Below are 26,876 nucleotides of genomic sequence, written 5' to 3'. Positions count from 1 at the left end.
GGCAAAGTGCTTCCTGACTGAGTGCCGTAGTTATGTGTGAAAGAAAGTCAGGGACCGACTAGTTCTCATCTGTTGATCGCAGTTAACTTGAAGCCTCTGAGCGGGGGAGAGCTGTCAGATCTGCTTTCAGAGATAAGGCACTTCAATCCAGGCAGCAACTGGAAACTTTGAAGAAGCAAGATCTACTCTGAAAGGAAACTATAAGAAATGGAATTTCTTTTTACTTTGAAAAGGAAAAAAATCAAAACTTCAGTTACTCTTTTCATCAGCTGAATATGCGCTTTCCTAACTAAGCTGCGACTCTGTATAACAGAGGATCTACTTTCTCTCACTGGATCCATGCTATGTTTTACTACAGTAAGTGCAATATTAATAGGAATGTTATATTTTATCTGTAAATAGAGAGGAAAGCATGAAACGGCATCAGTGAAATTTGAGGGGAGTAAAAAAAATCCTCTTGGCAGATAGTGAAAAACAGGGTTTTGCTGCAACCCGAGGACTGGAGTCTGTGGAAGATCCAAGTGATATTTAACATGACCATCTGTATCATTTTGTCTCCAACAGCATGTTCTTGAGGAAGAAGTGCAGATATGGATCACGTAAGCTGCAGTTTCTCTTGTTGTTGTTGATGCTGGGCTTTTTGCTACTGATGGTTACAATGCTGACTCCACCACCCAGCACCCAGAGCAAGGACGGGACTTTCCAGCCCGTGGAGTTCAGCCCCCGGGAAGGGTACCAGATGGACTTTGCGGAGCCCCAGGAGATGCTGGAGACCCCGGAGGAGAGCCAGCAGTACTACCCTTTGGACGGGCTATCCCCTTTCATCTCCCTGCGGGAGGACGAGCTGATCGCCGCCGTCGTGTCGCCCGCCGGCAGGAGGAACCACAGCAAGGCCAGGAAGGGCTATCGGGTGGTGCGGCAGCAGGGCCGGCGGCCGGGGGGCAAGGCAGAGGGGGACCCCGAGCCCCAGCTCCTGTCCCTGCCCCTGCAGCCTGGGGACGGGGCTGCGGCGGGGGGGCACCCGCCCGGCCTGGACACCCATGGCTTTGACGAAGCGCTTAGCGAGCGGATCTCTCTGCGCAGGGAGCTGCCTGAGGTACGACACCCGTTGTAAGTAAAACAGCCTATTTAATTTCTGGGAGAAAATCGCCTCTTTCCCCGCCGCCGTGAGCCCCTCCTGCTCTGAGCCCCGCGCCTTCCCTGCCAGCCTCGCCGCTCCCGTTCGAGATAACGTTTTTCCCCACGCTTCGCTGAGGAACAGCCCCCCGTTCCTCAGAGCCGGGTACGCTCCCGGCCGCCCCGACCCCGCCGCCGGCGGGACCCCGAGCCCCCCGCGGGCTGCCCGGCCGCCCCTCCCCGGGCCGCAGCAGCCCGAGCCCGCGGCGCAGGCACCGGCACACCGCCGCTGGGTCAAGCCCTCAGGAGCCGACTGCTGGCAACAGCGAAGGGGGCGGCGGGGGGAGGCAGCTACGACTTGCAGGGGGCGCCGGGTCAGAAAGGGGAGGACGAACGCGCGTACCGCGCCCCAGCAGGCCGCTGCGGTGTGCCGTTACCTGCGACCCCCGCCCGCCTCTCGCCGCGACACGGCGGCCCGGCCCGGCCCGTCACCACGGCAACGCGGCGGGCGGCAGCGCCCCCTGTCGGCGCCCGCGGGCGGGGTGCCTCCGCCGCTGCAGGTGCTGAGGGGCGGCGGGGGAATGCTCCGTGTGCCCGGGCCCCGCCGTTCCCCGCCGGCTGGCTGTGTGTTTTCTGGGGCGGGGAAGGGAACCCGCACGGCGCTGCGCTGGGTGCCGAGGTCCCGCAGGGTCGGGGGCGGTCTGTCCGGCCCGGCCGGGCCTCGGCCCCGGCCTCCCGCCCGCTGGGCCTGCCCCGGGCCCGCTCTGCCGCCAGGGGACGCGGAGCTGCGTGAGGGGCCGCCCCGCCGCTTCCCGCCGCAAGGCCCCAGCCGTCTCCTCACGGTGCGCCTCGTGCTGGGCCTGCCGAGTTTGCCACACGCACTGCATTGCTTGAATACAGGAGTTCGGGGCTTTCAGCTTTTTTAGTACGAGTGGCACGACAAACACTGAAAGGAAACTCCTGTGAGGGAGGCTGGTGGATATCGGTGTGCCTGAGCAGATCTGCCAACACCAAGGTAGCTGGCAGCAGGCAGGCCTTACGGCCACGTGGAGCATGTGCTGCGTTTGAAGCCCCACACGTTATATTTGAAGCCCCATGTGTTGCATTTGAAGCCTGGAGACTTGGGAGTCAGTTACTCCAGCAGCCCCAGAGGGGCCATTCGTGACTCTTCTTAAAGAGGGGCTGAGGTGTATCTGCTCCCCTGGCCAGGGGAGAGGGAAAGGGTGGTGGCTGGGTGGTTTTTTCTTGCCTCCTGCAACAAAACCTGTTGTGGCTTTCCCCCCAGGACGCAGTGGGAAGATGCACCAGAAAACATTTTAAGTAACAGACATAGGATATGTACATACATATAAACCCCATTTTTTTTTCTAAGGGTCATTTTCACGTGTTTAAAGGCAGCTGGTGGCTCTTATTTAAGGGGACAATCTTAAGGAAGGAGAAATGAAACTGTTTTTTATGCTTGCTGGCTAGGTTCAGTGTTAATTTGGGTAATTGCATTGAATGATGAAATGCTGATACCATTTCAGTTATTTTTCGCCATGCTCCACTGGCACCTCTTTGAACTGTGTAATGTTAAAGGAGGAGTGATGACCCTGGTTTACAGCCTGTGATGTGAGCCAAAAAACATTTCTACTTTGGCAGCTGAGGGGCCATCCAACAAGGCACAGGTTTAGTTAATACTGATCTCTGTAAGGTTTAAGCCATGGGCTCAGAGCTCTTGGATGGGTTTTCCTGTCTGACTAGTTAGAGCCTGAAGAGCTATCAACACCACAGCTTACAGAGTCCAGATTGAAACCACAGATCTGAACATCTGAGGCTTCATGTTTGTTCAGGCCTAAATCCAGATCATAAACCTGCAGCAGAGGTCTGCCTCTAAGACAGTCCTGTCCTTTATGGCACAACACACAAACCACAGTGATATTTTTTAGGTGTAATTTACTCTGGGGGCCTAGCTCACAATTATGTCAGTCCAGTTTTATAGCAGTGGAAAACGAGAGTGAAGCAGTAATGAAGCGGATTGTCTATTACTCTATTCTGTTTGAATTATGTTGTTCCTAATAATGTCTGTTATTATTTAGTTAGAAAGAACCCAGCCACTTAGAGGCATTTCAGTGAGTTAGGTCCATGGACTCGGTCTCTCTCATTTCACTTGAAGTTAGATGGCAAATCCTTCACACCAGAAGCTATGCCTAGCTTGAAGCTAATCATGAAGCACTTCCAGGTACTTTAAAATAAGGCTGGGCAAACTTCATACTTGCATACTTCATGTTTACTCTTAAACCAGTGTGTAAGGTGTAATGTAAATGGCATAAGATATACTTAGCTGCTCTTCCTTAGAAAATCAGATGTACAAGGTCTTTTGTGTTTTGCATTGGAGCAATGAGCAGCATAAATAAAGTTTCTTCCTGTGTGAAGAGTACAGAGCTCTGCTGGAAATACACCAGAGCCTACAGGCTGTGCAGTGGCTTGACAGCCCAGAACCCAACTTCCTCACCTGGAAAGTGATACTTTAGACCTCTCTCACACAACCCTATCTTCTAACATAACTCACATCTCTTTGCGTGTCTTTCCAGGTGAATGCTGTATGCTACTTTTCAGAAAGTAGATGCCTAAAACAGTCTCTTCCAGCACTCCTACTGATCTCACAGTAAAACATATCCTGACAGATGAATCGGGTATCTTGTTTTGCCCCATTTACTTTGAGCACCAGTTTTGACGCAGCCAGGGTTTCTGGGTGAAAAAGCCTAATAACTTGTCCAGTTGTATTAGAAAGTTGTTCTTCCACACTAAGGCTCATCCTCTGAGTTACCATCATCTCTGAGTGCTTTCTGCTGCTATCAGTTGGTCCAGCTGCTGTTGACACCCACCTGGGACAGAGGAGCCAAATCAAGCCTTCCATTGTGATTTTTATGATGGACGTTCTGCCCCAAAAAAGATCTGTTTTCTGCTATTTGGCTTGAGTGTCAAACATATCCAGGCAAACAGAAACTAGCAATGTATCTAAAAAGGTTTTAAATTTCATTTTTAAAGTGTAGCTTCCACTTGAGTGCTGTTGGGAGCTGAATCTCAGAGACATTTCCCTGAAGGTGAGTGGGAGTCCCTATCTGCAGTGCTTTTGCCGTGGCAGAATTGCTCTCCTGTTCATTGCTGCATGTGACAATTCCTTATTTTTCACAAATTGGGTTAAATCACTATGCTCATATCAGTCAGCCCTGACTTCTCGAAATGCCAATTTATGATGGACAGTCTATCAAACTGCTCCAGATTACAGGGAAGGTATTTCTGTATACCAGTGCCTTTTTGCATTTTTCTGAAGATTAGTTATCTATATTGCAAGCCTTTGCCAATCTCCATGGCAACTAAACACTTGCCACCTAGGTTATGTATTCAAGTACAGTTATTTTCAATTCTTTTCCAATTAAGATTCCACAACAGCCTTATTTTCTTGCTATAACTACAGTACTAGCAATGAGGCATTGTAGTATTATGGTGCAAAATATAGGTACTTATAGCTGTACTAAATGTTCCTGGTTGGAAGCTGCCTGGTAGTAAAAGTACTGCATCAAATCTTTACTTATTTACATCTAGGTTCTCCTGCCTGAAAATACAAACACTGCCAAGGTATGAGGGTGTCCTTTTCTTCATCCTGCTGAAAATGGAAATAATTATCCCATGTGAAATTGTGAAGTAACAGCATTGTTGATTAAAGAAAATTAGTAAACCAAGCACAACATAGATTCATTACAGTGTAAAAATCGAGAAAATTTGCCCCTCTATACAAAAAGATATTAATGTGAAATATGATAAACTATATTAAATTATTATAATTGTGCTCATTTAAAATGTGTATTCCTAGAAGTGTATCTATGTTACTCGTTTATTTGTATTTGCTATTAAATCATTCAGACTTTTTATTCTCTTAAATGATAAACAGCTTTGTGTCTGGATAATGTCTGGCATCATAGGGCCTCAGTCCATGAATAGAAGCACTACGTAAAATGGTAATAAACATAGCAATGTTAAGAAGATATGATTTACATGAGACTCTGCTGAGTAGCTAGTTGTTTAACAACCACTGTAAACTCTGTATGACAGTTCGCTTGACAATACAAAAATGCTGAAATAACAATGGGCCACATTCAGCCAATTCTGTAATTCTTTGAAGAGGTTCGTGCTACTAGAAATTAAATGAGTTAGGAAACTGAACGATTGCTACTCAGGAAATAAAAATATTTTAAAATGTGTTTTCTAATATAAGCAAAGGAGATATATAGGCACTGTCATTGCATCTCTGCAGTGGGCATTTGAAGGCATTTTCTGGAAAATGTGCATCCTCAGGCCAGTAGTATAGTGGGTCCTGTGTCTCTGAACCAAGACTGGTATATCAGAAAACACTTTTTGTTGTGAATGCAATTTGTAGATCCTTTACTGACATTTATGAAATGGGCATTGTTTGACCAGCGTTTGTAGTTTTCATACATGGTTTCTGTGAGGATGAATAGGAAGTGTTCTTCATTCATAAATGCTTGAGTTGTCAAAGCAACTTCCGATTCAAAATAATTTTGGTGGAAGTTATTTCAATGTCATGGGTGAAATCTTGGCCCCATAGAAGACTGAGGAGCAATGGGCCCCAGTCATCACTATAGAGCATCTCTAGGAATGCCATACAGTGACCCAGGCAGCCAAGTGTCTTTTAGTAAATTGTGTCAGTACCTGGAGTTAAAAACTAAGAGGCAGAAAATGGCACAGAGTGAATCTGGGAGCCTCGTTCATCAGTGATTCTTTTTCTTCGGAAAAAGCAACCTGTGCAAACTTTACAGGGATAATACATTTACTTTCTTAAACGTATCTATATTTATTTTCATTGCCCATGTAAGGATCCATTTCTCAGGACTGAGATGTTGGCTTCATTCACTAGGATCCTGGTCAGGTAGTGCACAAGTATACTCATCTGTTGTGCAGATGAGTTATTGTACTTGTTAGTCTTAAAGGTTTCATTTCAGTTTGTTGTTTTCTCTGTTACTTGAGAAAATGTGGAAATTGGTGGAGACTGACCGACCTGCTTTATCCCCCTTTCCGGTTTGTCTAATTGTCTTTTCAGTTTTTCTTTGCCTTCTGGATCATTGCTGTTTGAGCTCTGTGTTTTGAGGCAGCCAGAGCAGAGGAGAGTATTCCAGCAAAACTTTCCTCTTTTTGTATTTTATTTTTTACAGTGTAGTTCTCATATTTTCACTTTGTATTCCAGTCTTGGACACCTTAATACTTCCTTTTCTTCATCAGAAGTAAGCTGAGATCTTAAACTGCTTTCCATCCCTGAAGGCTTAGGTGTAGTTTACCACTTTGCTCTGACAAAGAAGTAGCCAGTTGTACCAGTGTATCCACTGTCTCCCTCATTTGATCCCATGCAGGTGCCTACAGCAAGAATACGATTCCAGTCTGCCTACTGCTAGTGTCATCATCTGTTTCCATGACGAAGCCTGGTCTACTCTGCTGAGAACTGTGCACAGCATTATGGACACAGCCCCAAAGGCCTCCCTCAAGGATATCATCCTAGTTGATGATCTCAGCCAGCAAGGTAGTCCCTGCTTCTCTGTATGAGCTCTTTTTTTCCAAAACTTCAGGGAAGAAACTGTCCTCCTCCAAGAAGTGCGTGAGGAGAGCAGAAGGCATAGAGGACCCTCAGGAAGAGAGCTAACTGGAGCCCTGAGCTGGCTGCCATCCCTAGAATTCAGCTTAGCCTTTCAACTTTGAAATATGTTTCTTTTTTTCCCATCATTTCCAACCACTCTGAACTTTCTTACTTTAAAATAAGATCACAGTATGCAAATTTTAGCCTTCCCACTGGACCAGGTCTGCTGTAATAATTTCCAGACTTGGACTTTGGCTGAAGCATAGAGTGGAAAACTCCACATTGCTAAAGTAATCTGAAGCACTTGGAAAAGCCAAACACCTGTAGTATCACACTCTGATCTGCGCCTTTTATGAGATCATGAGAGCACCTACCTTTTACTGAAACCAGGAGAGGAGGCTATTAAATTTCCCACAGGAATAACTTCACATCTAGTGAATCTCAGTTTCCATGGTTTTCTGCTTCTCTGACATTATGCTGCTGTGGGAATATTTGGAACATGGCCTACACGGTCATGTAAAACAAATGCCCCCAAAACATTTTACCAGCAAGAAGTAGCATCTTCTACTACCTGTTGCTTTTCTATAACAGCTTGAATAAAATCTAAAGCATTTCGGTGAGCATTCTCTTTCTGACAGGGCCCCTGAAGTCAGCTCTGAGTGAATACATCTCTAAGCTGGATGGTGTGAAACTCATACGGAGCAACAAGAGGCTTGGAGTCATCCGAGGTCGGATGTTAGGAGCTGCACGGGCAACTGGAGATGTGCTTATCTTCATGGATTCACACTGCGAGTGTCAGAAGGGCTGGTTGGAACCCCTCCTAGCCAGGCTGTCCAGCAACCGGTAAATATCCCCTCTGGTCACCTCTGACCTCCCTGCATGTGCTAATTTCTGCTGAAAGTCATGTACTTGTAAAGATTTGGGTATTTTTTTAATCTTCTCTTGGTTACCTTCTTCGTTCTGGTCACATTGCTTTTCTTTTCTAGCTTACCACCACCTGCGTCACTGGTATGTGGGAAGCAGGATAGGTCACACAACAGATAACCCTCACTTCACACCCAGTATAAGCGAACTGTCAAGAGTTTGTATCCAGTTAGAACTATAAGAAGGCTTCCTGGTGGTCTGAATTAAAAAGGTTGCAGTCTCAAGCTGTTTGCAAATTGGCAAACATCCATCGGAGAAACTGCTGCAAGGCTCCATTATTTTTACTTTTTAGCTGTTTCAGTGATGAAGCCAAGGATAAAATGCTTTGTCTTCCTGAGCCAGTTTGGCTACCTACCAATGTCACCTGTACCATCTGTTCCACAGAAAAAAATAGACTTTCTGGGCAGCCTAAACAGTTCTAGCTAATCGCTTTCACTGACACCAGATTAACAGAGGAAGATACAGATTCATCTTTTCTGAGTCTTTCATTTTTAGGTTGGTGCTTGGGCCCACTCTCTAATGTACAGCTGAGCTCATCTATGCAGTCCCCAAGCACTTATAAGAGATTAAATCACTGCATATGTTTCAAGAATTACGTGGCAGTGAATCCTTTACTAAAGGGACTTTTCTGAAAGAAAAATTTGTGCATTGTCTATCATTACCCATAAGCCACTTGGGAAAAAATAAATTGCTAGAGGGGGCAAAAGAAAAAAAAGAATCTTTAAAACCCTTACCAGACTGTTGAATAGTCATACTAAAAACCTTCAAAGACTGTTCCCAGGCACAGGCACTGGAACGAGATGCTTTTATGCCTGATTATGTTTGCTTATAAGAGAATTAATGTGAGTTTTAAAAAATCATTACATCATTTGGATGAAAACATTAAAAATACTGAGAGCAAAAGTAATGCTGCCTTAGGATGTCAGAACTATTCTCTTCTAAAAGGTCCACCTTGCAAAAGCAGATTATTTTTTGTCTGCTGACTTATTGGATGGTTTATAATGAATATACTTTATGATTCTTCTTCCTTGAGCTAGTCTATTGTTGATGTCCATGCAAAACTCCTATGTGTATCAATTGTCCAGTCCTTATTCAAGGCTGTATTGCTGAAATTTAAAGAATTACAAAAAGTCTCAGAGGAGAGCTGTAGTGAAGGGAGAATTACAATGGCAAGAAATAAGTTATGACTCCACCACAAGCGTAGTGCTTCACTGTCAAAAATTATCCATGCTGAGGGAATGCAAAGCCACAGAGTCTACTATCACTCTGAGATTTCTGTAGCCCTGTCACCAGAGGGTGAGAAAGGGATTCTCTTACTCCATAGGGCCCCTATGCTTATTCATTCCTCCAGGAGGGCAGACATTTAACACGGAGTTAGCTAATGGCTAATTGGATTAATGGAGCAAAGGTGGAAGAGCATTTGGATATTTGTATGGGCTAAGCCAACCTTTTCTATACACCGCATCAGTCGCGGTGTCTGACCCTGGAAGCTTTGTCACTGCTAGTGTGGAGAACCTGTGCCATTCTTCAGTGCACAGGGAAGACATGCTTTAAAGCATCTGGCAATCACTTTCCCTCGCTGCCTATTTTTCCCTAGCTGAAGAATGGTGATAATAACGCTGACCTGATAAGGAAGTTAAAACATGATTTTCCTAAATTGCTTGTAATGCTTGCGTGGAGATCACTATGGAAATGTAAAGCATTAGCATAGTCAACTTGGATTCATTTAGCAGTCAAGGAGCTGTTAGACTGAATAATACGCCCTGAGACTACCCAAATGAGGAAAGTACAGTGAAAAAAAAGCTTACAGTGACTGGTGAAATCAAACTGCAACTCATGCACTTTTGCTGGAGAGGCAGAATGGGAAAGCACTTTATCACCTAGAGTGAGCAAACGAGTTGTTTGCTGGCCAGGGAAAATACAGCCTTCCCAAAGCTCAAAGCTTTGCAGGAGCTTAACAGAACTGGAGGGAGATTTTAACTTTGCAAATTGTGATTAAGTCTAATTTTCTAGACTACTGATCAGATCTGCCACTATTATTGTGACCTGTTGTCATAGAGCGATGCTGAGAGATCCTTGCCCAAACTGAGACCTCACAGTGAGTTGCACAAATGCACAAAAGGGAAGATACCCCCAGTTCTTTGTAGCCTGAGGTAATGACAGACAGGACAAACATGAGGAAAACTATCCTGATTTTACAGGTATGGAAATATTTGACTTGCTCTGGGTGGTGACATTTCATTTCCCTATGTGATGGTTTTATTCGCTAACCCAATCCAAATTATTTTCCAAAAAAGTATTAAGTCTTTCTAAAATCATTACACATGCATTTATGGGCATTTTGACTGGGACTAGTTCTGTGAACCATACCTAACAAATTGACTGGGAAGCTGTGCATCAGCTTAGGATATAGCCTAGACGCAGGGCTCCTCAAACTTTTTAACCAGGGGGCCGGTGCGCGGATGCAGTGGCAGGCAGTCATCTGCAGCTGCTTGGTTTCCCCCCGCAACCCCCGGCGGGGGGGCAGGGGGGTTCTGTAAATACCGGGGGCCGGATTGAGGACCCTGCGGGGTCGTATCCGGCCCGCGGGCCATAGTTTGAGGACCCCTGACCTGGAGAATGGTTCAATGGTTTGTAAAGCATCCCTTGACATTTTTATTATTCAAGGATGAATACCATAGGTACCTGGACAACATTAGAAAACTAGATGAAATGCCATACAGATCATTTTATTTGACAACTGTTTGCGTTCCAGCTAATTCCAGGTGAGTAGCATGGTGCATAGTAATGCAGCTGTGCCATTATTATGGTTGTCTTTTGAGGGGTTTTCCTTTTCCAGGAGACAGCTGATACTGTATTCAGTCCAAAGGCAGGGAAAGGCACAGGGGGTATATAATGTAGTGTGCCATGAAACCTTTCTGAAAAGAGTGTTCCTTCAACCAAAAACCAGTGACCATCATGCTGAAGCAGGATGATTTTTTTTAAAGAAGATCCAGAGTGTGGTTCCTGAGAACACTATGTGAAAGCAAAATAATCCTTTAACTAAATGATTATTTAAAAAAGGCATGGGCACCATACCTGTGGCAGAGGGATGGCTTGCGAAGGGGTAGCTTGCCTTTAGGACCTTTCCCCGGCTCTGGAAAGGCTGTTTCCCTCTATGCTGGTACATGCCTATACCACTCAAATATTATGTTAGGAAAGATATTAAAATAAGCCTATCTAGTTTCTGAAATTCAAAGTGCCTCTACTTAGCACCATGATTCTAGGTCACTAATCTTTAGTGAAAATGCTGTTAAACAGAATAAGAAATGACCATAGCAGTGGAAAGGTATCTCATCTGTTGTTAACTCCCATTCAGGGGTGAACGGGAGCCTCTGCTTGTAGATACAGGAGTAGAAAAGAGTTACTCTGTCTGTCTGGAAAATTTCTGTGTAGTTCAGGTTTTATGGTAAAACACTAGAGAGAAGGGAAATATTTTGCACCAAAGTTGAACAGCTCCTTCATCTCTTTTAATCTGATTCTCCACTATTCAGTGGCCCATACTCCAGCATTTTGAGCTACCATATAGATAAGCCACCTGTTATCTACCTCCTCCCAGGCTCAGGGAAGCATGACGTTATCCATCCAGAGCCCACACAACCCCAGCATATGAGCATGCATTTCCATGCTACTGTCCTTTTTTTGAAAACCTTCCATATACTTCACGTGGAATAGCCTTCTTCCTGGCACTTGCCTTTTTGCCTGATCCTTTTATATTCTCCATTTATCAATAACACTCATTTCAAATTCAGTAAATTAATGTTCTGCATTTACATGGTTTATTATGTGAAGATATGCTATCTCTTTACAATCTTTCACAGTTGAGCGGGATCAGTATGTGACCTATTTTAAAGAAATTGAGGTAAAGAAGCTGAAGATGAGAATCTAAAGCCAAAAGCAAGTATTACTGCCAAAAGTAGGAACAATGAAGATTCAGGTATGATTCATGGCACAGTGCCCTGACTGTCCAGTGTAAAAAGGTGTTGGTCACCCCTGCAGATTTTGGTACCCCACATACAAATTTGACTATTTTCACAAAAGACAGGTTCAAAATATACTTTTTTTTTTAAAAATTAAGCATTCCTTTAGCACTCTACCTAGCAGAGATTTGATGTATATATGTATATGTTTAGTGCTCAGCATATGAGTAGTCCATCAATTCAAGGAGACTGTGCGTATGCCCTAAATTAGCCTGGAGTTGGTCTCTAAGGTGATATTTAAGTAATCCTTTATGCCATAGCTTTACCATTCATAATGACTGCATTATGTCTTCTTATTAACCCTATCTAGTTTCAAATGTTTGCATTGCTATTTCCCTGAAGACTTCAGCCAGCCAGCAAGGTGCTTTCAGTGAAAGTGCAGCATGCTGTGGAACCACCTTGGGTTCTCAGTTACTTACTGAAGTTTTGACTATGTGCAGAGCCAGACAACTCGGACTGCCTGGATTTCCTAGCTATCCGAGCTTTGCAGGGAATGATCCACTCTGAAACCAGTTGAGGAAAATACATAATTTTCATGGGTTTTGTGTTTGGGGTTTTGGTTTTGTTTGGTTGGGTTTTTTGTTCCTCCTTATTTAAAGGGTGATTTAGAGAGACTAAAATCTGTTCCCTTCCCAGCAAAAGAAAGTATAAATCAATAAAAAGCACTTCCAAAACCAGTGTATCTAAAACTTCCAAACAGTTGTGTTAATTAAGTCTTCTTCTCCTCGTGTTACTTATTCTAAAAATAGAAAAGAACATAATGTCCACAGCGACTGTAAAGGGTCATGGGAAGATTTTTCATTCGCAATTGTATTTGCTTGAGAAATCCCAAACCAGGAAATTGTTCTTGAGTTGCTCTTTTTCATGGAATTGTGACCTTTTGTAGTTCATGTGTGTTCCAAGCATTTGAAATATTCACAAATTAGTCAAACAGTTCAAAGCCTTGCTGCTAGTTGTATTTGAATTTCCTGTTTTTCCCTTTCCTTGGATTCCATAGAGTAAAATTAGTAGTAGTTTGCCAGTGTGTGTTTTATTTCAAAGTGCTGAACAGCTGCTGTCTGCCAGTTACTCAGTTAAAAAGAATAGCTAAGAACATCTTCCAACTTTCAATTACCACCTTCTGAAAATTTGCATTTAGAACCACAGAAAAATCAAACTATTGCTGAATATGCAGAAAACGGATCTTTTTTTATAAAAAAAGCATTAATACCGAAAGGTAGGTAAACAATGCTTGATTAAGATTGAAGTTGGACATTGACCAGTTTTCACGGAAGATCAGGTTACTGGATTCCTCTATTTCAGATCAGAAAGACACTCCCAAGATTAAAAGTTTTAAGAAGGTGTGTTTCTATTGGTTTCGGTAGAGCTACACCAGTTTGTACGAGGTAAAGATAAAGCATTACACTTAGAAACATACTCTTGAAAACTGTTAATGTTGGCATTCTGAAAGCTACTAGAGTAATAGCTTTAAAACACAGTTATCAGGTTGCACTGTATAATTTTGTGGGAAAGGAGATTAGGTTTTATTTTATTCTGGTTTATTGTTATATTTGCCAGGGTAGAATATGACCTATCCAGTGAGTTATTGTCAGCTGTGTTAAACACTGTAATTTTTTATGTCATAATTTGCAGATAGTTTGGATAATTGCTTGGTCTCTAAACCGTCAGAATCCATTACATCACTGCAGGTATTTTTCCTGAATAGCATTGAAGAATCAATGCCCAATAATAAGCAAAGCAAAATCATTCATTAAAAATAACGAATTATTTTGACAAGAACTACTTCTGTGGTGCTTACTCTTGTGGGTGATTGCACTGATGCTAAAAGCATCACTGGAGTTTGGAGTTTTATAGCAGCAACAAATTTAAGGTGGATCCAAAAGAAGTACAGATTTTAAATGGCTGAAATGACGTGAAGATGTAGGATAGTCTGAAATGTCTGGATCATCTGATCCAGAATATATCTGAGCATAACTGAGTGTCTGCGTTGTCTCTGTCTAAACTATCATAGATATGCACATGTGGTCTAGTCTTCATGGTCAAGGTTTTTTGAATCGTTTAGTCTACATTGCCTCCTCTGGCTTCCACTCAAATACACCCTCCTGATAGTTCCCTCCTGACTCTGAAATTGTAAAATAAACTACTCTGAGGTCATTAGTTCCTCAGTCCTGTCTGGATGAGAATGGATAAACAAGTAGCAACAGATAGCACGCATTTCAGCAAGTAGCAAAACTGAGGTGGAAAGTACAGGACTCCAACCACACTCCTAACCAGAGAGCTGTCAGAGATACTTGTACGCTGGAGATTGCAGCAGGCTGTAGAAATTACTTTTACGGCAATTTTTCATTTTTTTGAAGTTTAGTCATATAAAATCCATTTAGCTTGTTAGATGGATTTTTCCCAGCATATAAAAAAAGCCCACCTGCTTGTGTCCATCAGGACACTACCTTTGAGTAACTTCCAGAATCAGTTCATTTCCTTTTCATGCTGTTAGTGAGTAAAGGTTAAATACAGCTTTCAGTAGAAAGGCTCCTGCTAGCTTGAGTTAGCGGTGGTTGCTCCTGTCCTGGACACAAAACTGTGTTACAGGGGTACCATCAAGAGAATTAGGGAAGGATATCAGCTTTATTATTTTTAGTGTCATTTCTTTCCATTTCTTCTTGAGTCCTGTGGGAGAATGACAGCAGATCATTGCCTTAACGTATATGCCTACAAATGTTGCAGGTGACCATAACATTTTCTCTATTTATAAACTCGTTTCTAAGAGTGCCTATTATTACCTATTACAAAGGCTGGTATTACACCTGAATGGAGAAGTATAATCACTTCTCTATTTTAAATCTTTCTGCCTTTAGCTCATCATAGGGCAATCTGCTCTTATTAAGAAACAAAGGAATAACTAAGTCATTTTAACGCTATTCTCTGCATACAATTCACTGACAATCAGTAGTTTCCATTTCTTCATGGGCTTCTAGACTTCTCTGCAGGAAATGTCAACTCTGATAAAACAAAGTCTGGAGTTTCCCCCCACCCTGATACTGAAAAAGCATTACTGTAGTGATTGTAAAGGCAGAGAAGGTATGTCAAGATTACATTAACGTCATCCAGAGCTACCATCTTCCTCAGCGGGTTCTGGTGTCTGCCATGGAAAAGTACAGAGAGCTCACTGTGTTGGAGACTTCTGATGTCCTTTCTTCATTGATAGTATTATGTTTTAAGTGTATTTCTCTCAAGAGTGATCTCTGACCAACATAAATATCTTTGAAAGAGAAGATAAAACCTTCTACATTTTGCCACAAAATTGACCATTTCACTTTTCTGTCACAGTTTTAACAGGAAGTCCTTTTCTAGAGAAAAAGCTACTCCAGAATAATTTTCTGTATGAAGACTCTTACTCTAGAACAAGAGTAATTTGTTCCAGTGTACTTTATTCCCTAGTAATTGTTACTGATTTTTCTCCAGAGGAATGTCTGTCTATAGACAAGCCCTTACACTGAGACCAGAGGCTATCCTTTTTGAGTAACAGAGAAGAAATGGACAATGTTGTCCAACAGGTTTTTTTCCTGCAGTCCCTAATACCATTGCCTTTATACTCTGAAAATTTCCAGATGTAATTATGTCATTGACCTGGAAACAAGGAACGCTGATGGCTCTTCTGAACTACCAGTTAATTCCAAAATGATGTACAAGCACACTGTGAAATACTATGAAATGTTTGCCATGGAGAAATGTCTAATACCTCTTCTCAGACTAATACAAATTTAACTTAAGCTAGAAATGAATTGGAGGCTTGCTGCTTGTGGTGCAATGGCTCTATTCTGGCTCATAAAAATAGATTCCACACTGTGATGACAGTGCATTTGCAATAGCATTTTAAGCTTGTGATAAAATACAAACAAACTGGTTTATGAGCTTGATGATAAATGGTTTTGCAAAACAACCAGCAGAACAAAATAAGGATAAGTGCACTCTTTATCGACTTGAAGTGACAAACTCGTGAAGTGTGTGGAAGATCTACAGGAAAATCAAAGGATGGTGAAGTCTATAGCAAAACATGATTTTGGTCTCACAGACTTCACATCCATGCAGAGCTTATAGCATCAGAGGTTGGGGCCTCTGTGTGAAATAGCTTTATAAGAATTCTGATGGTTATCTCATAGCAAAATCCTGAATAGTTTTAAATGACAATGCAAGGTACACGTTGTCAATAAACTATTGATTTTTAGGTCCCTCACTGCAGGTTCGGTGTTCCCATGCACCGAGCGCCTGAGCTTCTATCAGCAGGGAAAATAAGGGCACTCAACTTCTAGAGGAGTGTTTCTGCTTGACAGTGTCAGAGAGGAGAACCACTGTTTACAACATAGTAGTGAACTTAATTTGTGCTTTGGCTTTGAAAATAATTTTTTTTTTTCTGAATAGCGTTTCTGAAAAATGTCTTTTTCAGAAACAGTGTCGTCTCCCCTGTCATAGATGTCATAGACTGGAAGACTTTTCAGTACTATCACTCTGTGGGCCTGCATCGAGGTGTTTTTGATTGGAAATTAAATTTCCATTGGGAACCAGTGCCAGAGCATGAAGAGAAGGTACGACAGTCTCCCATCAGCCCTATCAGGTAACAGTCCATCAGCCAATATGCCTCCACTCAGCTCAGCAGCAGAACTGTACAGTTTGGGTCATCTTCCAGCTAACAGAAGAGAGGCAGGGTTATGTGCATAGGCTCAGTTTACATTTTTTTGAAGGGATGGGTTTTTGGTTTACACTGAACTTCTTTGGCCTTTAGTAATCAATCTAACTAGATTGCAGTCATACTTTGAACATGACAAGTATTTTCCACACATTGACACAACTAGTATACAACCTGAATAGGTTTGCAGGGAAAGCAAAAGATAGATCGTACAGAATTAAGAAAGATGTTTTAATCATGATCTGTTTGCCTGTTATTTTGGGTGTATGTAACATTTCCCACTGTTCTGAGCCTTATTTGATAATTCAGCTCTTGGCTCTCTTCCCCAAGAAAATCCTAGAATTAGGTTCCAGTTGTTCTTTTTTTTGGTTAGATAAACAATTCATTCAAGCTTATACAGAGTATCATTCAATCATTTTGCAATACTATCTCTGTGGGAATGATGGGATTTTCACAGTTCACATAATTCCCTATACAAACCTGAAGGTGTTTTCCACACAGGAGTCCTGTGGTAGCTGGTGCAGTGGTGGCCATGGATCGACATTACTTCCAAAACACTGGAGCTTATGATTCTGACATGACCATATGGGGAGCAGAAAATCTGGAACTATCTATAAGGGTAAGGACATCAATTAAAATGTCAAGCTGTGGTAACTATTGGGCTTTTAAGGAACCTGAATGAAAAGGCAAGAAGCAATTTATAAAAGCAGTTAAGTGCAGAACGTCTTGGGGTATGGAGACAATCACTTTTCTTGCAGAAATCTATCCCTGTGCTCTGTGATCTGTCAGGACTATACAAGGACATGCAGCTGCTGTGAGTTAGGAGCATTATGTCGGGAGAAGGAAGTTTCACCAGCTATTGCTGTCTAAGGACTTGAGTGACTGGTTTTGGCCCCTTCTGAAAGCTGCCTCTTCTTTTTTGGCATGTAACGTACACCAAAAGGGTAGTACCATTATTTCTTTGCCAACCTGTAGCTTTAATACAGAATCATTTATATTAAATTGTTTGTATTGATTTTGCTGAATACAAAGAGTAACTGATATTAAAAAGCAATGAAAATTGCAGACACAAAGAGTATAGAGTCTTTTAATGCCCCAGACAAAAGAAGGCATGCTCCCAGGTCTCTTCACTATGCTGCGCTATTTGTGCACAGAAAAACATAAGCATATAAATGGTCATACTGGGTCAAATCAAAGGACTGATTGCCCAGTGTCTTCTCCGTGTCTCTGTATCTATGGGGAACAGTGTATGAAGAAGCACATAATAATGCTCTTGCTGTTTGCAGCAACGTGCAGATCAGGATTTCCTGAGGTGTAGTCTATAGCAAAGGAGGTTGTCCTTTTTATGTAAAGGTAATTTCTTTTTATGCTTTCACCTGTGTTTCAGACCTGGCTCTGTGGTGGCACCGTAGAAATTATTCCATGCTCCCGAGTTGGGCATGTCTATCGAAATCACTTTCCCGATGCTTTCTCCTATGAAGAGGCCATTGTGAGGAACAAAATCCGAATAGCAGAGACCTGGCTGGGCTCTTTTAAAGAGAATTTCTACAAGCAGGACACAGTGGCTTTCTTAATCAGCAAGGTAAAGTGGTTTGTTTCTGAGGGAAGGCGTGTGTGTTAAGGTAGGTGAAGGAGGTGGAATGGGGCAGGGGGTGGGAGGAAGGTGGGGGGGAGCAGTTCTGTGTGCAGTCAGACATTCAACATGCATGGTGCTGAGGATAGTCTTGTTATAAAAGCTTCCAGTGAAAGACCTGTCAGATCAGGAAGAAAAGAGAGAAACTTGTGTCTAGGAGTTGTTTGCTTAAGTTAATAAAATCTCTTGGAGTGTGACGACTTCTCCAAATGACTCTTTCTTCAGCTTGCCCAACAAGCTGCAATTTATTTTTCCACCAATAGTACACGGAGGGTTGCAGTGCATCTGAAGTGGAAGCTAGTAGCACTGTGTGCTCTAAGGGCCTTCTAGGGGATTCATTCTTCATTTGTGAAGGTCTTCCTCAAGTGATTTATGAAGATTTTCAGTAATATTCATGGACATGTGGCAAACTGTGGTGTCTCTCCTACTAGAAAGGACTATATCTGAGTGGTCTAGTGACAAAAAAGGTGATTTTTTTTTTTCCTCAACTGAAAGATGTCCAGAAGCAACTGTCTGTAGCTGAGAAAGATGTCAACAAAGCCACCTTTTTACAAGTTACTTTTTCATTAGAAGCATTGCACAGACAGCAGCCCGACCTCCAGGGATTTGGACTCCCAGCAGCCTGCACGCTAAGGCAGATGTGTAGCCAGGTGTGTGGTGTAGCCCTGGCATGCAGCCACACTTGAACCCTCTGCAGACTACACACCATCCAACTACTACAACGGCCATAGTTGTTTAAGCCACTGTATAATCCATTGCAGATCAGCGTTGGTCAAGGAACTGTCTATCTGTGTATTACAAACCAGTGGATGTTTGTTTATCCGGAGTCCTGCAGCTATGGTTAACGTTGTTAAGTTGTTAATGTTGCTGCAGTTCTCAGGAATTCTCTGGCCCCAGTACCTTTCCTTGTAACGATAGCCTCTCCTACAAGGCAGTGGACAAACTTGTAAGCAGTTTTGAATGAAAACATGTCATTCACCTTCTTGTTCATTTAACAATGCCATGCTTTTAAGGAGAAAAAGATGCACTAAAAAATTTAGGCAGAGCATGGGTAGGCGCTGTTTCCCATTCAGTTTTCCTCCTACATTTCAGGCCCGCATGCCTCAGTCATTGCAATGCTGGCCATCATCTAAGAAAGCCAGATCCAACAGGAGCTGGGTGTGGGGAGAGGAAAAGGGCTGTGCGTCAGGGTGGCTTCTCTCCTGTCACCTAGTCTGACCTCCTTACGCTCCACCGGTGTATCTGCCTCTCCAGTCAGCTTGCTGTGCTAATCCTAGAGTCTATCATGTTTCTTTTTCTATTCTATTTTCACATTTTTAAAAAAGCTTCTCCCTCCTTGTCTGTGTTGTAGGTTTGAATTTCACTGGCCAGAAGTTTGTCAATTGACTCACAAGGGTTGCAGCCATGTAATTGAAAGGAGGACACTAGACCAAGTCTTTTCAGATGAGCAGTTAGTCCTTCAATCATTTAATAATTTCCTGAAAGCCTTACTTGACAGCTCAGAAGAGATTTTCTGTACTAAAAACTACAGCCACAAACGATACAGTTTACTAGCTGTAAGCACCCTGCCCTTTCACCCGAGAGTTTATTCTAGCCAGAATACTTTTAGTACTTCTAAGTATGATGCTCCTTCAAATGATCAATTTTACGATCTGTGCGCCCAGCATACCATAACATAAAAGGCCCTTTTCTCTGTTCCTTTTTTTCACAGCCAATCTTTTCAGTGTGTCAGTGCAGCGGGATGTTATTCAGGAGACACGAGCGAGCAATGCCATTATTGCCGCTCAGCTGCAGATGGGCCCCGCAGGGATTTATTGCACTGGGAGGCTGAGCAGAGCCACCCATTGGCCGTTACAAAAAATCTCCAGGAGCCTTGACTGCCGACACTGCCCACTGCAGAAAATAACTAGTGACCCCCGTATGGGTTGCTTTATTAAGTCTTCCCGGTTTATGGTCTGACTCACATCTTGCACAGGGTGCCTGTGGTATAAGCGTTAATGCAGATGAATAAGGCTCTTCCCAGCTCCCTATGATTTCAGCCGCTGTCTCTTTTTTCTTCTTGTGTGGATTGTTTGCTTGATTTACAAGCACAGCTTCCTTTCAGATTAGTTTACAGGGACAATGACTGTCTTTACATTATTTACACCATTTATTTGGCATCATATGCAGACTGTAACTAGTATGACAAAATGAGATTTACTGCCATCGCCTTCTTCAGCCAAAGTAGAGTCTCATGAGAAACATCTCTTTTTAGGGGAAGCGTTTTACTTCTCTATTTCCATTTCCAAGAAAACCTCTTGGGAAAAGGTTTGTGTGCTGCTGAATTGCTGAAATGTTAAGCTTATTGAATCTAAGACAGATACTGAACTATGAGGTTCTCTTTAGCATATTGCAACTGTTGAGCTTTGTCAGTGCAGTTTACAGGGGCTGGCAAACAGTGCCACGAGGCATGATTGATTCCTGCCTTTAGAAACGGATACCTCTTCCTTGATCTCCAAGGCCCTCGACTTGTCAGTGTTTTCCAGGCATGTCACAAAGTCCTTTTTTCTTTCTTATGGATGCAGAGAAAAAGCTGATCTAAGGAAAAGTTATTTACGGTCAATCGCTTGCTTACGTTACGAATTTTAATTTCTAACATAGGAATCCAGACCGATTTCCTGGAATGCAAAACTGCATTTCTAAAAAGTAGGAACATGAAGGGGGAGATCTACTGCTGGCAAGAAAGAGGAGAGTCTTAAGGGTGGTGAGGTATTTTTAGTATTTGGGCACTGAGAGATTTAGAAAAGTGTTTTGCATGGTTTTGAAACTCAAGGATTAGACACCTGCTTAGAGGTTTTCATAACCCTGTTTAGCCATCTTCAGTGCTAAATACCCTCAAATATTCAGACTGTCAGTCCTCTGCAGTGCAGATGCCCACTTGAAGGCACTTGTCTTTTTTCAGGACAGAGTTGCTACCAGGAAGGGTGAGAGTCGATGTTGTGTGTATATAGTTCAAGAAAACACATAAATCATAGGAGAAGTTTTATGCCTTTATAGCCACAACACACGATCGCTTACTGGAGTTAGTAACTGTCAGATGATAATTTGTGAGATAATAATAAAAGACTATATTTGGGGCTAAACTCTGTTATTACCTACATCCTCTGATCATGGAGGGCCGCCAATAACCGGGTAATTAGGGCTTTTAAAGACCTGGAAATTGAATTTTAATCAGCAGGGCAAATTCTACACTCAATGACAATCTAACACAATCACACTGATTTCAGTGCAACAAATATCAAACTTGGCCCTGAGTTTTTTAATTAAAAAGACGACAAAGTGTCCTGGTTTCAGCAGGGACAAAAGGACTGTTGTTGTTTAACTCCAGCCAGTAATTAAATGCCATGCAACCGCTCGCTCACTGCCCCCTCAACCGGAGGGAAGAGAATCGGAAAGGAATGTAAAACTCAAGGGTTGAGATAAGAACAATTTAATAATTGAAATTAAATAAAAATGAAAGAGCAATAATAATAATAGCAGTTACAATGAAAAGGAAGGGAGGGGGGGAGGAATGAAATCCAAAGGGAAGGGAGAAAAGAAAACAAGTGATGCGCAATACAATTGCTCCCCACCCGCTGACCGATGCCCAACCAGTCCCAGACCAGCGATCAGCAGGCCCTGGCCACCCACCCACCCCCCAGTTTATATACCAAGCATGACGTCCCCATGTCCCCTCCTAATTTTTTGTGCCACTCTAGCCCTCTAGCTGGAAAGGCCTGAGAAACTAAAAAGTCCTGGACTTGGTATAAACATCACGCAGCGACAACTAAACCCATCCGTGTGCTATCAACATTCTCACACCAGATCCAAACACAGCCCTGCGCCAGCTACTAAGAAGAAAATTAACTCTATCCCAGCCAAAACCAGGATGCAAAGTCTGACTTATCTTGCAGTATGAGAATAATTTTTAGAGGAAATCCTTATTTTCACAGTGTATGCTACTTCTGAAACATTTACTTCCATCACAATGCCAGATTAAATGCTGGTTTAGCACAAAGTTGGAGGAAGGCTATAGCTGGTCATCCTCCTTTGCATATCTCATGAGAGAATATGTATCAGTCTCTGTAACATGAAGAATAGAGGAGGTGGTAGAAATAATGTTTATGACTTAATTTTCACTTCTAGCATCTCTAACACAAATACACTAGTAACCTTGTTGCCCCTATGCTTTCTCCATAAAGGCAGAGAAGCCAGACTGCAGTGAGCGCCTTCAGCTACAGAAGAGGCTGGGCTGCAGAAATTTCCAGTGGTTTGTATCAAATGTGTACCCTGAACTCTCCCAGCCTGAAGACGCACCAAGTTTCTCTGGCAAGGTAAAAGAAAACACACTATAAAGAATGATTAGTGGTTTCGTAGTGTTTAAAGACCCCAGTATTGTTTCCACGTACTAAGTACTCGGTAAGCATAGAATAAAAGGTTGTTCCTTCTTTGGAACATTTATTGTCCAAACATGATGCAACAAGGGTGGGAGGAAAAAGAAAAGGACAGAGAAGACAAACAGCTGGCCCAAATTCTCACATTCACTGACTCAGTTCAGTGTCACAGCTCAAAGGATCCTAACTTTAGGTTCTTTAGGTGCCATTAGTAAAGGAAAATAATTGTTTTGCCTCATGCAGATGGCAGCCATAACAGCAGCTGAGATTGCTCTGTGCAGACCCATGTGCATGAAGAGAAAAAGGCATTTCTTCAGCCCTGTACTTCCCACAAGGGCAGAAGTGGTAGCAACAGCAGTTCTTTGGGGGTTTTTTTTTGGGGGGGGGGGTTGGGTTTTTTTGAAAAAAAAAAAAAAAAAATGCACAAGGTGATAATTACCATCACTAAGATATGAATTTATTCCAGGCAGCCTTACTGGAAGGGATTTTCCCCCAACAAGGCAACAAGGTCCACTAATTAAGTCACACTCTGCTATGTGTAGCCAGATTTCACTGTGTCCTTTCACTATTTTGTCTGTTTTTTATTATCAAAGTTTGCTTGAGAAGAGTGTAAGAACTGAGAGTTGATCACAGGAATTGTCACTTTTTTTCTGCTGAAATATTTGGGGTTTTTCTGACTACAGTGTCCAGCTGAAGTGCAGTTTTCCGTTAGCATAAAATTTTTGACAGATTTCTTTTAACTATCATAACAGTTAAAACCAGAAGTGGGTATCTGTAACTTAAACAAAACTCACTAGGTAACACTGACCTTTGGTAAGACTCTGCCTTTTATATCAGGTCAGTTTACAAGATCAATATGCAAGGTCTAGTCTGAAAGAAAAAAACATTGCCTAAATTACGAGCAAAACCATATTTCATAAAGGGATACAATCACAAAAAGTTAGCTAAAGGATATTTTGTTTCTTTCTGATTGTGCTTTATTTACAGCTTTACAATACTGGTGTTGGCTTCTGTGCAGATTACAGACCTGGCAGAGCCATTGCAGAAGGGTCTATCGAACTCTCCCCGTGCAGCGACAGTCTCACCCAGGTACTGTATATTTTAAGTATACAGGCACTGTACCAGATCCGGGGAACCTTCCAGCAGATGCTCACTTCAGCCTGCAAATGGCTGTGTTGGCATTAGTCGAAATACTGATGTGTTTAAGATTAGGCATGTGCTAAGGCAATAATGCCCACTCTTCTGCAGCTGAGTGTCATTTGAAAAATGGCAATGTTCTGTGTGTCACTGAGGCCAGCTACCCACACTTTGCTCCAGCAGACATCACTAAGTACCTTTTTGTTGCTATATTGGGTAGCGACTGGAGAACAGAAAGCCTGGGAGTAAAAATTATGTAACAAGCCTAGAATGATGGAGATGGGTTTCCCCATTAGTGCCTAAAACTGCAGTTAAGTGCCTCAACTGCAGTCGAAGACAGGAGGGAAATTCATGCTGGCTCCCAAGCTGGCATTAGACTAGCAAGTTCACGCATTAAGAGAAGCCAAACCAGTACAGATTTACTGCAGATGTTTACTTCAAGTCCCAAGCAAGTTTTACTGCTCACACTGAGCTCAGGATGAGCTGCAGGCACATTTCTAACTGCAGTGTGTGCAGACACTGTCAGAAACACCCTTCTGTTCAAATATTTATTGAACTAGAAAATTTTATTATAGGAAGAGTTTACTTTATATATAATTACAGTCCACAAAGCCTTTCCTTAGATAAATAGTTATGCCAGAACTAGCTAGTGGCGGGGGGACGATGGGACTGCTTTGCAGGGTCAAGGCTGTTGAGTCTCCATCACTCATGTTTGGGTTGAATCTTGACAAACATGTACAGGAAATTATTTTTTGGATTAGCATTTAAAAATTAATTGGGACGTCCTTCCATCATTGTTCAAACAACCCCTCCCTTTTCCAGCACTTTGAATATAACAGCATGAAGGAAATCCGGCTTGGTTCTGCTCCACTGTTTTGCTTTGATGTCAGACACGGGAAGGTTATTCCTCAAAACTGTACAAAGGAGACGGACAACAGACAACAGCACTGGGATGTGCAGGAGGTCAGTAGTGGCTTTGCTGTGAGGGGAAGGTAGCTGATGGTGGCTGTGGGATCACTGGGTGATTGACAGGATTCGTGTATGGGGAAGGGATGAGGTATTGGAGGGGCAAGTTTCACTTCTATACCATTTTCACCCAGGAAATTTAGGATGCTTCTTGCCCATTTACACTGTCTACATGAAATAAATTTGGTTTAAAAATACAAATTACAGGAATTCTACCTAAATGTATATGTCCTTGTTTTAACTCTCTTACTGGCCTTATAGGAATAGAATCAGAATCAGCGAGTGTGAAAATAAAAGCAGGGCAAATCCTTGTCCACTTCTTTTGCATAGAGGAAGGATCTGGGAATCCTGAACTCTCCCAAATGAGAGCCCTGTGGGAGCAGGAGGAACATTAAAATTCCTCCTGCGTTGTAAGAGAAACTTCCTATTAGAGGTATTCAGTATTATTCAGCGGACTTCGCCCAGCAGAACAGGAACTCCTCTACAAGACTGAAAAATGTGATGCATTAGGACAGCCTAGGAAAATAGTAATTACTGTAGTTGCAGGAATGCTGCAGTCCTCTGGTACCATTCCTACTGTAATTTGGTTTGATTCCTAAAGGAAGCACTGGTCTTTGGAAGTTTTGTGGCCTGTAGTAGTGTAGTTGATGCTGATAACCACCTGCACCCACAGGAAACAAATGGTGGAGAAGAGTTTTATTGAATTCTGCGCCTACCACTGCTGTCACCTTCCAAAGGAATTACAAATGCTCACCATGCCCTGGACTCAAAGCTAACCCTAGTCATTATGTTTAGAGCAATACTTAAAAAACCAGTCATTGCTGGTGATCTATTGTATGTAAAAAGTTTCAGAAACTTGGCCTAGCTTTTACTGGAAATCCCTTATTTTTAATTTGTTCATTTTTTCCCTTCTTCTCTCATCTTGTAGAATGGAATGATTGTCCATGTCCTTTCTGGCAAATGCATAGAAGCAGCAAAGAGCGACGATGAGAAGGACTTGGTTTTGTGTGCATGTAACGAGAATGCAAATCAGGTCTGGCAATTTGAACGTTCCCATGTGCTACGTCAGAGATGACTGACAGGTCTCTGGAGTGTCAGTAATGGAAACATTCGTTCTGTTTGGGATTTAAGATACATTTCCTGCATGGACAACAAAGATGTTTGTGTTTGCTGTAGCATGCAGGGCTGGGCTCAAATAGGTGCCACCATTTCCTGGTTTATTCAGCTCTAGCTAAAATTTCTATTTAATCTGTGAAGCAGGGAATAAAGATACTGTGAGCATCAACACATTCTCAACTCTGCTATCGCAGAAGACAGTTAAGTTTGCCCTTTGAAAGAAACATGAAAAAATGGCTGCCAGACAGCCTGTCTTTAGCATATTCTGTGACTTCTGAGGATACAGCAAAACAAATGTTTGTGAAACTTTTGAAACTGTAAGAGGAAGCCAGCCAAACCAGGATAAGATTTTAGCCTTGTTTTACGGTGCAGTCGACTCATATAAAACAAAGTAGGTTTTGTATGCATAAAGTAGATGTTTTCACAGGTAATAGCTAAAATTTTGTTTTCTAACTAGCCCGAGTTAAATTTCTACTCTCTGTGAGATTGCACAGAGCATAAATTAGCACTTAATTAGGCACTAACTGCTCCAATTGACTTGGAATACCAGCAGTCCTCAGCACCTTCTTTAAACCCTTCATCCACAGTCTAATTTGGATGGAAGAATGAGACTGAAATATTAATAACTCTTTTTTTTTTGGTTGGTTTTAATGAAATTTAAGAACAACTCTTCAGAAAACTTTTGTGGAATATGAAAGATTGAACTAGACTAGAAAGAAGGGTAACAACGTCCCCGTTTATTTTCAAATGGACTGTATCAGTAGCATCCATTTGTTCTCAGAAAGCTATGGGATGAGCTTATTGTTATTCCTGAGAAAAAAGTGCTGGCTGAAAACAGCGAATGAAGGGAAACAGCAGGTTTCAACAGTGACTACCTAGGAAGAAAATACCAGTGCCTACTTCCAGTTGCTTGCAGCCTGCGTTAAGTCTTTCACACTGTGAGAGTGGGTAAGTCTTTCACACTGTCAGTTTTGGCCAAGAAGATCTTTTAGATTCTTGCTGTTGTGGGTCTCCAGGCTGAGCCTCAAAAGACAGCAGCATACAAAATTTTCTAAACAAACTTCTTCTGCAGAGCCTGCATCCTTGCTGACCTCCTGTGTTTCAAAGAAGTGAATGAGAGTTGTTAGGTAAAGAGAATGGTCTCCTAACAGTACACACTAGCAAAACAGATTTCTATCAGTGTTTTGTTAGGGCACTTTCAATTTTGGAGCTAAACCTAACAATGATGGCACTTTCCAAG

At 42.4% G+C, this 26,876-nt stretch overlaps 1 protein-coding gene across 3 annotated transcripts; it reads left to right on the top strand.

Annotated features, from left to right (window-relative positions):
* On the top strand, nt 1-26,834 carry GALNT15 (polypeptide N-acetylgalactosaminyltransferase 15). 3 transcript variants are annotated; one of them, XM_037384858.1, is made up of 11 exons: nt 1-357; nt 565-1,110; nt 6,525-6,691; nt 7,384-7,588; nt 16,133-16,300; nt 16,874-16,991; nt 17,760-17,954; nt 22,226-22,357; nt 23,405-23,506; nt 24,377-24,517; nt 25,449-26,834. In XM_037384858.1, the coding sequence occupies exons 2-11, from the start codon at nt 566-568 to the stop codon at nt 25,593-25,595; spliced, it is 1,920 nt and encodes a 639-aa protein (XP_037240755.1). In that variant the 5' UTR covers nt 1-357; nt 565; the 3' UTR covers nt 25,596-26,834. The 3 variants fall into 3 exon arrangements, with proteins under 3 accessions (XP_037240755.1, XP_037240754.1, XP_037240756.1); XM_037384857.1 differs by having other exon boundaries at nt 1-1,110; XM_037384859.1 differs by lacking the exon at nt 1-357 and having other exon boundaries at nt 925-1,096.
* Nucleotides 26,835-26,876: the final 42 nt, after the last annotated feature.

The sequence above is a fragment of the Falco rusticolus genome, chromosome 4 (genome assembly GCF_015220075.1).
Source record: "Falco rusticolus isolate bFalRus1 chromosome 4, bFalRus1.pri, whole genome shotgun sequence".
NCBI lineage: Eukaryota > Metazoa > Chordata > Aves > Falconiformes > Falconidae > Falco > Falco rusticolus.
Note: the sequence above shows the minus strand (reverse complement) of the source record. Positions and strands in the feature narration are given on the sequence as shown.